Here is a 13,540-nt window from a genome sequence, read left to right on the forward strand (position 1 = left end):
TCGGGTTCGCCGTCCCCGTCGGCGTCGCTGTACATGAAGACGGACCGTCGGTCGTCTCTCTTCAGTCTTTTGTTTGTCTGTCTGACTGAACAAGCAACCGCCGCGACTTGCCTCGACTGCCAAAAAGGGGCGTCGATTGTGACATAAGACTTCCTTATCCGGCACTCTCGTAAAACCACGCAGAGTAACAATAGTCATGTCACGCTCTATTGCTCAAGTATATAATAAGATTAAAAAAGATACACCATCTATAGAATTTATCCAACCATTCTACTAATTCCTCACTTTGTACGCTCCTCAAGCGAAGGCAATACACACTGCTTCACAAAGAACTCATGGAACCGATCGTCCTTCGTTAGCTCCGGGTGGAATGTCGTAACAAGATGCCGGCCCTGCCGCAGTGCGACCACCGTCCGTGCATCCCGTGGATCCGTGTCGTCCTCGTCAATGGAGACAATTTGTTGCCCCTTCGGAAGCAGCCCTGTAGAGAGCCGCGCAACAATTTGCACAGGTGGCGCGAGTGCCGAAGGTGTGATATCGGTAATTACCTGGAAGAAATGAGTCGAGATGAATCCGATGTAGCGCTAAGGAGAACTCACAGGAGCACGGATAAAAATACCTGTAAACGGTCGGTTCGACTCTCGCAGGCCCTCGGTGTACAGAGGTGCCTCGAATGATTCGACCTGCGAGACATACACTCAGGAGACAATCCGAGCGAGTAACGACGTGAACTCACCTGCGACCCCCAGCCATTCCGAGCCGTCTTGATATCGACACCGCCAAGTAGTTCCTGCCCACCTTTCTTCATCCCTTCCGCGTCCCGCGAGAGCAGGATTGCACCAGCACATGTCCCCCATACCGGCTTATTCTGGACAAACTCTCGGAGGGGCTCTGTCAAACCAGCAAGTCGTGCAAGCAAGGCGATCGTCGTTGACTCTATGCGGTAGTACAGTAGACAACATGAGCATAATTGATAATAATGAGTATAATTTAATTACCAAACGCACCTCCGCCCGGGATAATAAGCCCATCACATTGAACTAGATCCTCTGCCTGCCTAATGAGTGCGATCTTGATTGGCCTATGCACTCGTACTTTCTGGAGCATGACTTGGTGCTCGGCGAATGCACCCTGCATGGCTGCACGTTCGAGCGTCAGGATCAATCCATGGACAAAGACTGGAAACTCTCACCCAGTATACCGATGATGATGGGAGCTTCCTGGGTCATCTTGCAACACGAGGAGGACCAGACGTATGGGAGAAGAGCGACTGGAGAGGCATGAGTCTGAGAGGCCAACGCAAAATTGACGCGGGACCTGATAGCATTCCCAGTTTGGCAGTCATTTCTATCTTACAGCGTTTCCGGAAAACTATGAGAGTCACGTCGTCTTTTTTCCCCCTTCACATCGGGCATTTCACAATTTCTTGCCTTAAAAAATAACTTACATAATGTTAAACATTATTTGTAATTTAATTTACCATTTCAGTTTAGTAGAAATTCAAAATAATATTTTAAGTTTTTTCTGTATTTGTATTGATTATGGAAGAAACTTGAAATTTTGTTCATGATTTCTATCAATCAAAAATGGTAAATTTAATTACAAATAATGTTTAACATTATGTAAGTTATTTTTCACAGTAAGAAATTGTGAAATGCCCAATGTGCTTGCCACCTGCCTCATTTGGCAGGTGACTTCAACTACCTTTTTGTTTAAACACATACAAAACCTCTGTACTGTTTTTCCACTTAATATACACCTTTTTATACATTAAAACACATTTTAAACCCTTTTTCAATTACAATTCCCCTCTGTAATATTAACAGAATTACTTATTTTTTATTGTTACATGTTTGAATAATTGTGTTAGGAACACATTATTTAGTATATATAGTGTGGACCAGGTGTCAAGCTAAGCTTGACATTACACCCTTTTAGTGAAGAGGTTCTATATATGGTCTACTATATATAGTAATCCCTCACATAATGTTAAGCTTAGAGTAGTTAGGAGTTCAATTCTAGTATAGAGCTAGTAAGCTAAAGGTATTAGGCTGGGAATAAGTTTCCTAATCAAGCAGCAGATTGGTTATAAAAATGAATTTCCTGGTTGTTTAGAATACTGTGCTCAATTTCTATATTAGGAAGCCTCTATTGAATTCCTACAGGACTGTTAAGGTTAAGTTAGAAATAGTAACTCTTAGAGTCAAGCTCTATATACTAAGTACATAAGAACATGTGTCTTAAGAGGAGGGTAATGTTAGGAACACATTATTTAGTATATATAGTGTAGACTAGGTGTCAAGCTAAGCTTAACATTACACCCTTTTAGTAAAGAGGTTCTATGTATAGTCTACTATATATAGTAATAATGTTAGTAACAGTGTAGAGAGGACCTGAAGGCTTAGTAAGGGGACTCAGGCTACAACTATTCTATATAACAGAAATACAGAATACAAGTACTAGAATGTAGTCAGAACTTGTAGAACAGACAGAGAGAGAGAGTAAGACAAGAGTAGAGTATATAGAGTAAGTCTAAGAGTATAAGACTATCTAGAGTAAATAAGATTAAGACTACAGAACTAGTCTGATCTTATATACTTATATATACTAAACTATATAAGAGTACTTAGAAAATATAAGCTACTAAGAATGATGAGCTATAAAGAATGAAAGAAAGAAAGGTTAAAGATAAAGGTATAAAGAATAAAAGGATAAACAAAGGGTAAGAGACTATAGAATGAACAAGGAATGAAAAGGTAGTTAAAGGAATAGAATAATAAAGTAAGGAGAGGTAGTAGTAAGAGTCAGTCTATATATAGTTTATAAATAGTACTCCTAAAAGACAAAAGTCCTGAGTTCTAGTATAGAAGAGTGTAGAACCTTTAAAACTGAAGGTATAAGAGTAGAGAACTATAACATTACCCTTCCTTTAAAACTAATTGTTCTAATTAGTAAACATTAGACTTAGTTAGTAACTTAAGTATAAGTTAGAACAGTAGGGTTTAGAAATTTATAAAGTAGAGTTAGTATAGAGTACTCAGATAAAGTTAATAAAAGTCTTAAATTACTTTAATAGTATGAGTAAGATTCTTAACAGGTTCTTAAGTATATTCTTTAACTAGGTACCCTTTCTAGTAAACAAGAAACTTGAGTGTTACAGTTCTCTACTCTTATACCTTTAGTTCTAAGGGTTCTACACTCTTCTATACTAGAACTTAGGACTTCTGTCCCTCAGAGGTACTGTCTATAAACTATATATATACTAACTCTTACTACTACTCTTCCTTACTTTATTATCCTATTCCTTTAACCACCTCTTCATTCTTTGTTCATTCTATAGTTTCTCACCCTTTGTCTATCCCTTCATTCTTTATACTTTTATCTTTAACCTTCCTTTCTTTTATTCTTTATAGCTTATTATTCTTAGTAATTTATACTCTCTAAGTACTCTTGTATAGTTTAGTATATATAAGTGTATAAGATCAGACTAGTTCTGTAGTCTTAATCTTGTCTACTCTAAGTAGTTCTATACTCTTAGACTCACTCTATATACTCTACTCTTGTTTTACTCTCTCTCTCTACCTGTTTTACAAGTTCTAACTATGTTCTAGTACTTGTGTTCTATATTTCTATTGTGTAGAATAGTTATAGTCTAGGTCCTCTTACTGAGCCTTCAGGTCCCCTCTATACTGTTACTAACATTAAATTAAGACTACCTATTACTACTCTACAACTCTCTTATGTTTTAAGTATTAGTACTTACTATTGTGTTAATCTCTTTTCTTTGTTCTAACCCTTTTATATTTTTAAATTTTAAACTTTCTAAACCCTTTTAAACTTTTGCTACCTTTCTTTCTATTCATTACCCCTTTTAGTTTAGTACTAATTTCTTTATAGTGTAAACATAGACTCTCCTACACTAACTACTACCCTTACTGTCCTATCAGATTAGTAGTTACAAGTAGACCTAGCTTAATACATACAAACCTTTATTTAAGAGGCTTTTACTAACTATATACCTTTAACCTCTTTAAAACCTGTTCTAGTTGTTCTAGAAGTTGTAACCTGTTCTAGAAAGAAAGTGTATATAGTCTACCCTTTAGACTTTAATAAACAGTACTTTAAGAACTTCTAATACTAAGTTGAATTATATATAGCTACTACTTTGACTAATCTATTCTTAGATCTTAATTGTGTCCTATTTGTCCTCTCCTTTATGAAGGAAGGTAACACAGCCACCTGAGCCTAGAACTGGATTAAAGGCTATTAGATTGAAAGCCTGATCTGACTTTAGAATAACAAGTTGTATTTAGAATTTATAAGGCAGCTCTATACTTCCTTTATTAATCTAAATAAGAAGTATAATGTGTAGAACAAGCTTGTGTCTCTATGACAGAGTAAACATTCTGTTAATACCTTCTTTCAGGAGTTTAATATTCTAGCCTAGAAGACAGGATTTATACTCAGGTTTAATAATGTTCTTATTAGAATACTTAAAAAAGCTTTTTACCTAAAACTGGTTAATAAGATTCTTAGAATAATACTAGAACTAATTACTTACACTAAGTAGAAGACACACACTATTTCCTTCAACCAAGCTGTAGCTTAAATGTGTCAAGTCTGTATAGAATACTTATATCTGTGTCTAGCTCTAACAGTTCTGAGCCCTTAAATTAATTTGTCTATAATTTACAATCAATCTATTCTAATAAACATTAGAGAAGTCTAAAAGTAAGGAGTATACTTTACTTACAGAAAGTTAGAGTACTAGATTAAAGACTGTTTATAGAAGTAACAGTATATCTGTTAGGTCATTAGAGTAATAATAAGTAACAAGTAGGATTTGTAGTAAGAAGCCTTTTTTACAAATCTAAAAGTTATCTTAAAACTCTTAAACTCTAACTATATACTCTAGGATTTTGTAAAGGCTTAACAGTAAATGTAGTACTAAAAGACTATGACTCAGATTTTTTAATAGTTACTTTTTTAATAGACACTATAGGATTAGAAGTAAATAAAGTAAGAAAAGTAGAAAAAGTAGAAAAAGTAAATTAACAAAATTATTTATTAGAAAGAAAAAAGTTGAAAACAAAAGTAGATAGTCCTCTTATTTCTTTTAATTCTTTTGATTCTTCTCTTTGTACTTTATCTGAGTCTAAATCTGTACAATCTAACCTACTACTTCTGTGTTTCAAGATCTCAGAATGTTTAGAACACTACTCAGTCCTATTTACTACTTAGTAGTTTGTTTGTAATATTAAGTAGGAATAGTCTTAACTGAGTTTATAACTAAGAACATAGGTCTGTCCTTGTTGAAAGAGAGAGGTTAATAAGGAAATGTTAGTATATATACTTACCCTCTTAAACAATAAGACTGTACAAGCTGTATGTTTCCTTCAGAACAAGTAGTAGTTTATTAGAGAACATTCTAAACACTAGCTCTAGGTTCCTGTCCTCTTAACTCCCTTCTTAGAATCCTTCTAGATTCAAACAATAGTTCTAGTAGACAGTAAATGTACTAGTTTATACATTAATAAGACCTTTGTGTAAGAACACTATCTCTCTACTTAATGTGTTTTACTTCTAATCCTAGTATATAATATAGACAGAACTCTAAACTAGAATAGTTGAATTACTAAGTTTGTCTAACTACAGATGACTATTTAGGATTATAAGGAAAGTATTAAGTTTAGAGTTACTAACCTTAGAAAGATAGACATCTTTATTAGATTCAAATGGCTTAAAGCTTACAACCCTACTATTAACTAGTTAGAGTAGACACTTGTGTTCAATTAGTGTTCTAAGTCTTACAACTACTTTGTACTACTATTCTAAGTAAATGTAAATACTTTCAATATTACTAACAGTTCTGATAAAGGTGACTAGTTGTTTTTCTTTAACTAGGATAGATATATAGACACATATTCTAGTTAAGACAGAATAGAGTCAATCTAAAGAATGTCTAAGACAGAACCAGTTTGAAACCCTCTCAGAACAACTCTACTCTAGAATACACATAGACTCAGTCTGCTAGATTTTGTCTGAGAGTTCCTTAGAGTCTTTAGTAAAGAGGAATTCAACTAACTTCCTAAACACTGTCTCTAAAACTATACAATTGAATTAACTAAGAGTTTCTAATCTAAGGATTGTAAGGTCTACCTACTTAATAAAGACAAGTAGAAGGTACTTAATGAGTTCCTTTAGGAAAATCTTCAGAACAGTTGGATTCAACTCTTAAAGTCCTTTATAGTCTCCTCTTTCTTCTTTATTAAAAAGAAAGATAGGAAGCTCTACCTAGTCTAGAATTATTATTGTCTTAATAAGAGTATTATTAAAAATAAGTACTTACTCTCTCTAATTTAGGAGCTTATTAATAAGATGTATACATCTAGGGTTTTTACTAAGTTGAATGTTTAATAAGAATACAATAATATTTGGATCTAAGACAGAAATGAGTAGAAGACTGTATTCTAAACTAATTATAGATTGTACAAACTGACTATAATATTCTTCAGACTAACTAACTTGCTTACAACATTCTAGTCATTCATGAATCACATCCTTACAGATCTGATTAACTTAGAGTATGTTAGTATGTATCTAAACAACATTCTAATCTTTACTCAGACAGTTAAGTACTATTACTAACTAATCTAAGTAGTACTATAATAGTTCTAAGATAATAAACTGTTTCTCTAAAAAGTAAAGTACTCTTTTATATAAGAGTTAGTAGATTATCTAAGCTTTGTAATCAGTAGAGAAGAGGTCTGTATAGATCTAGTAAAGGTAACTATAGTTTGGAACTGGTTACAACTTTAGAACCTGAAACAGGTCTAAGTATTCTTTAGGTTTGTAAACTACTACTAATACTTTATTTAAGACTTTAGTACTATTGTCTAACCCCTTCACAATTTTACTAGTAAAGATGTTCCTTAGTAATAGGATAATTAGTAATAGTCTGTGTTTGAGTCTCTTAAGTAAGCTATTATTAGCAAGCCTGTATTAGTAGTTCTAACAGTTGTAGACAAGTTCTAAGTCAAAGCTAACTCTTCTGACTTTACAAATAGAGTAGTACTGTTTTAGTTTATTAACAGAAAGTAGTGTCTGATAGTGTTCTGATCAGAATCCCTCTCTATAACAGAACAGAACTACTCTATTTATAACAAGGAACTTCTTGTAATTATTTGTTCCTTAGAGGAGTAGTGTTAATATCTTCTTAGTACTATACAGAAGTTTAAGATTTAGAGTGATCACCTTAATCTTTAGTACTTCTAAGTATTTTAGAAGCTTAATTACTACTAAGCCTGTTAAATGTTAGAACTGTAAAACTATAACTTTGTACTAACCTACAAACCTAGAACACAAATAATAAAAGCTGATTTACTCTTAAGACAAGTAGGTTATAAAAGAGGAGAGAATAATAATAAAAACCTTGTTCTCCTAGACAATTCCTGTTTTACATCTGAGACAATTTAAGAGATCTGACTCAAATCCAAAAATGTTAACTTTGTCACTTGTATATAGTAAGCTCTGAAACACACACAGGACTAGGTTATAGTAAAGTAGTTAGAGAAGTAGGCTAGGGATTAAGAGAAGGATAAGAATAAATAAGTTTACTAGAAAGGCTGACTGTACATTCTAAAGGATTAGAAACTGTAAAAGGACATTGTCTGAGCTTATTATAATAATCTAACTATAGAACATTTAGGCTGACACAAAACACAGAAACTTATTACTTAGAATTACTAGTAGTTAGGAATACAGAGGGAAATCCTAAAGTATATAACTAGTTATAATATATACTAACAGACTAAGGCCTACTAGATAAGGGTTTGAGCTCCTCTACATCTGTATCAGATTCTAAATTACTCTTAGAAAGAAGTCTTAGTAGACCTGATTAGTAAGCTACCTAAGTCTTAGAGTTATAATACTATCTGTATAATTGTTAACTAATTCTCTAAGCAAGTTTATACAGTTTTAACCTAAACAGAACTTACTTCTAAAAATATAGTGTGTCTCTATCAGGATTATGTCTTCTAGTTGTACAGACTCTCTTAGAAGCTCATTCATAATTATAGACTATAATTTAAGTTGAAATTTATATAGAACTTATATATACTTCTTAGAATTTAAGAGAACCCTTCTACTATATATTACTTACAGACTAACAGTTAAACTAAGTAAGTCAATCAGAAGATCAAGCTCTACCTTCAAATGTTTATTAATTATTAGTAATCAGATTAGTCTGAATAGTTAGCTCTAGCAGAATTTGTATACAATAACTAGTAACACTCTATAATAGGACAGTCCCTGTTCTTCCTTAATTATAAGAGACATTCATACTAGGAGACAGTTCTAAACTAGAATAGTAGTTCTGAATCTATAACAAACTTTGTAGAACAGATACACAAGACTAGGGAAGATACACAAGCTTTTTTAGAGAAGGTAGTATAAGTAATAAAGTAGAACTACAATTAGAAGAGATCTGTAACTAAGGATTACTAGTCTAGGGACAAAGTTATACTAAAAGCTACTAACCTGACTATAGATTACTTAATAAAGAAGTTGGACAACAAGTACTTTAGACCCTTTGTTATTAAAAAGAAGGTTAGTACCTCTGTCTATAAACTCTAACTTCTAACAATATGAAAGTACATACACTTAGTGTTTAACAAGGTTCTACTGTCTTAGTACTATAATCCAGGTTTTCCTTCATAATAAAGACTCTTACTACCTCTACTAGAACTCATTAGTTCTAAACTAGAATACAAAGTAGAGTATGTAGTAGATACTAAGCTAGTACACAGAAAGCTCAAGTTCCTTATTTACTAGAAGGGATACTTAGTTAAAGAATACACTTAGGAACCTACTAAGAATCTTACTCATACTGTTAAGACAATTTAAGACTTTTATTAACTTTATCTGAGTACTCTGTATTAACTCTATCTTACAGATTTCCAAACCCTACTGTTCTGACTTATGTTTAAACTACTAACTAAGTCTAATGTTTACTAATCAGGACAATTAGTTTTAGAGGGAGAGTGATGTTATAGTTCTCTACTCTTATACTTTCAGTTCTAAGGGTTCTACACCCTTCTATACTAGAACTTAAGACTTCTGTCCCTCAGGAGTACTGTCTATAAACTATATGTATACTAACTCTTACTACTACCCTTCCTTACTTTATCATCCTATTCCTTTAACTACCCCTTCATTCTTTGTTCATTCTATAGTCTCTTACCCTTTGTCTATCCCTTTATTCTTTATACTTTTATCTTTGACCTTCCTTTCTTTTATTCTTTGTGACTTATTATTCTTAGTAGCTCATACTCTCTGAGTACTCTTATATAGTTTAGTATATATAAGTATATAAGATTAGACTGGTTCTGTAGTCTTGATCTTATTTACTCTAGGTAGTCCTATACTCTTAGGCTCACTCTATATACTCTACTCTTGTCTTACTCTCTCTCTCTACCTGTTTCACAAGTTCTGACTATGTTCTAGTACTTGTATTCTGTATTTCTGTTGTGTAGAATAGTTATAGCCTAGGTCCCCTTACTAAGCCTTTGAGTCCCCTCTATACTGTTACTAATATTGAGTTTTATTAAGAGAGGTTATACTTAGAGAGAATTACACAGTATAAGAGTTTAGTAGACTCTACTCTTGTTTATTATAAGTGTCACTTGTTGTGAGTATTATTATCTATTAATTCAGTAAGTATATATAATATGTAACTATGTCTTGAGTACATCTGTTACTAATATGTGTCATTCTATATTAACACTCTCCTTCAAACATATATTAGTTTAATAATATGTTTGTTTTGTGATTATTTGTTTATTTGATTTGTAGTTATTTTATTTTTATTTTTAGAGGTAGTTATAGTACTACTACTACTCCTCTTCAAACATTTATAAGTTGGTCAGACTTATAAGATGTTTGATTTGTAGATCATTTGTACAGTTTTATTAATATTATATCTGTATTGTATGTTGTGTTTGTATTATATTTGTTTGTGTATTGTATTTATAATGTTATTTGTATAATATAAGTGTGTTGTTTGTATTGTATATTTTAGTCTACTGTGTGTTAACTTTGTGTGTTGTTAGATATCTATTAAGTTTTCATTTGCTGTCATATTATTAGTTCTGTACTTTGTTCATCATTATATTATTAAGTCATTGTTTGTTGTCATGTAGACTGTTTAATGTGATTAAAATTGTTCAGAGTTAATTCAAAGTTTGTACATAGTTTACTATTGAATGACAGTATTGTTTTTACAATAAATTGTTTGAAATTATTATTAATATCATATGTGCTTTAGAGACCTGCAGAATCTCATGAGTACTGTGTAAGATTGTAATGTGTGTGTTTTATTTATTAAGTTTGTTCAAGTATTACTAGTAATTTCCTTTTACTTTACTGTAAAACTAATGAATCATGCTAGTAAAATGTATATTCAGTGTTGTAATAATATCCTTCTTTAATCATCACTGTTCACATTTGTGTACATTTGTATATACATTAAACATTCAGTAATAGCTGGTTTGTGTCTTTAGATTGAAGCTTTACATTGATTGTATGTTGTAATATTAATAATATTGTTTGTTTTTACCAGATTACTTTATTCTGAGATTAATAAGGTTTTATACTAACATATATTTGTTGTATAAATGTTATATCTGGCTGTAGGCAGCTCACTATGTGTCTAAGTGTATTGTATATGTATTATATTATGAATGTATTGTCTGTATTACTTTGTGTTATTGTTTATGTTTATGTAGTAATTTATTAATATTGCATTCTATAATGAATTGATTCTAACACATCCTGAGTAACTATACAATCTGTTGTGTTATTTCTTTAATAGCCAACATAATTATTTGTTGTAAATTGTTACTAACATACATTCATATTATTTATTATAATATTATTTTGAATTGTTGTGATTGTGATGTTATAAATATTTATAAGTATTATAACTATTGTTCTTTACTTTTTGTTTTACAAAGAATAGTGCATTGTAACACAATCTGTATATAAGTAATATATTAGATTATGTTTAGTATAATTGTCTCCTAGCATACTTTAGTTAATATAATGCTATACACAATTGTAGTATTTGTTTAATGTTTTATTTGTTAATTGGTTTGCTAGGTAAAACATTTTATATATTGGTTTTATTTATTTTATTTGAATCATTGTATAGATATACTTATTAGTATGTATGCAATGTATTTCATAGTATTATAATACTGTTCACACTTGTATTAATTATACAGTGAGGGCAAATTAATTGTTTGTACAAGAATTGATTTAATAGTTTTATTTGATTATATGTATGTGCTTCATACTTGTTTATATAGTTATTATCTGTGTGTTGTTTGGTTGTAGTTACAAATTATATTACAATTATAATTGTATTATTGTATGGATATATTATTTATTGTTTTATGTATGTTCTGAACTATTATTTTCATTATTCATCACTGTTATGTATGAGCTATAGTCTGGATTAATGAATTATTTTGTTATATGATATGATATTTGTTTGTATTTTATTTATTTTTGTATTAAACTTTGTTAAGTTAATCAGATTATTATATTAATATTATTTGCCAAGTATTAGCATTCGTTTTGTAGTAGAATTATTATTTATTTAATGTTGAAGTTCAATTGCACATTGTGTTGAGTTCTATTATTTGTTCTAATCAATGTTCTTTTGTGTTGTACTGAATGATTTACCTTTGTGATCCATTATGTCTGTCTGTAACTTCTATTACTTATTGTTTTTAGGATCAGTAATAAGATTGATGTTTCTGTGTCATAAATATTCATTTGTTCATATACAGTTTTGTATTGTGAATGTTTACACATTTGCTGTAAAGAATACTTTAGGAATATATACTATTTCTAAGCTTTATTATTATTAATTTATTAATTATCTGTTTGAATAGATTTTATAAGCATTAAAAAGGTTATGTGATGTATAATTTTTATTTTATTTATATTCTTTAATAAGGTATTTTGTGTTTGACAGATTTGTTGGGTTCATGTTTTGTGTTCAACAGATTAGTCAGATTCATTGCAGATTTCACTTAGCAACATAGTCAATATGTTCACATTAAGAACTCAATGTTCATCATTAGTGTATATATTGTTCAATCACTCCCCTTCAATTCTAGAAGGTTTTTCTTCAAGTAATTGACAAGTAGTGTAAGTACAGAAATACATCATTAATTTCCTTTCATGTATTTGTAATCCAACAAGTAGTGTTAGTACTTTGTTATTTTACTTTTGTGCATTTGTCAGTATGTGTTATAATATAACAGTATACTTTAAGTTAACTTGTAATGTTTAACATACATTATTTTGTTTAAACATTATACTGTAATGTTGTACTGTTTGTTTTATAAATTTTAATGTAATGTTTGTTATATGTCTGTAACATTTATATTAATTGTAAATGGACAGAGTGTCCATTATCATTCTCTAGCATAATTCTGGGCATTCTACTACATTTACAGTCAGACCTGCTAAGAAATCTGTCAGTTTTTCTTTATATATTATACTGTTCAAGATAATGCCTTAAATGTTTTATTAATTTATTTAATCATATTATATTATAATTGTCTTTATTTGTAATCATTATAATAAGTGTGTCTGTTATAGTTTTTCTTGTATTTGTTGTACTAGCTGTATCAGTAGTACTTTACTTACATATAAGCTTTGTAGCTTCAATATAAGTTTATTTATACTTTATTAAAGTATATCTACATTCTGTACAATTAAATATGTTCTGTTACATTGTTTTAGTAATGGTAGAGGTATTATTCTACTGTTTGCCATTATTTTACATTGTTATTATATGTTTACACTATTATAGGTGTAAGGTATTGTTATTTGTTTATTAACTATAATTGTGTACTTGTTCCTATACTGTAGTTACTGTAATATACTTTGTAACTTTATTCTTATTATTAATTAATTTGTCTGTAGATAGTTATATGTTCTTTATCTCATATCTGACATGTCTAACATATCTAAGACATGTACCTAAGACATGTCTTACATTAATTGTTTGGCTGTAATATTGTCATATATGTTATTATTTGATTTATGTTATAACATATGTCAGGAAAAAGTCTTTATTATTATATACTCTTATATACATATATAATATGTAAAAAAACAATATTATCCATAATAACATTTATTGCACCCCTTATTGGATAAGATATATAAAAGATACTATAAGGTTGTAATAAGACAGATTTATGTTATAAGAATTAATAAACATTACATGTCCTTACAATGGGGATATAAGAATTATAGCTCTTAGGAAAGTCTATAATGGTATATATTGCACCCCTCTTCTGATATGGCATAATACTTCTTCTGCTATCTTATAATCCTTAAATAAGTTAATTTACAGCTTATATCTTATCTGAATGGCTTATTATACAATATATATTTTATTTAAATATTTTATTCTTTACTAACAATGCCGAACAGTACATAATATTAACACATTATAACA

The 13,540-nt window shown here is 30.4% G+C and overlaps 1 protein-coding gene across 1 annotated transcript; it reads right to left on the reverse strand.

Annotated features, from left to right (window-relative positions):
- Positions 1-208: 208 nt before the first annotated feature.
- FOMMEDRAFT_169000 (glutamine amidotransferase subunit pdxT) lies at positions 209-10,914 on the reverse strand (the record flags this gene model as incomplete). The annotated part of the gene is made up of 6 exons (XM_007267952.1): positions 209-548; positions 600-683; positions 737-936; positions 1,008-1,139; positions 1,193-1,286; positions 10,909-10,914. 6 exons carry the CDS (start codon positions 10,912-10,914, stop codon positions 282-284), a joined length of 783 nt encoding a protein of 260 aa, XP_007268014.1. The 3' UTR covers positions 209-281.
- Positions 10,915-13,540: the final 2,626 nt, after the last annotated feature.

This window comes from Fomitiporia mediterranea (assembly GCF_000271605.1).
Source record: "Fomitiporia mediterranea MF3/22 unplaced genomic scaffold FOMMEscaffold_8, whole genome shotgun sequence".
In the NCBI taxonomy this organism is placed as follows: Eukaryota; Fungi; Basidiomycota; class Agaricomycetes; order Hymenochaetales; family Hymenochaetaceae; genus Fomitiporia; species Fomitiporia mediterranea.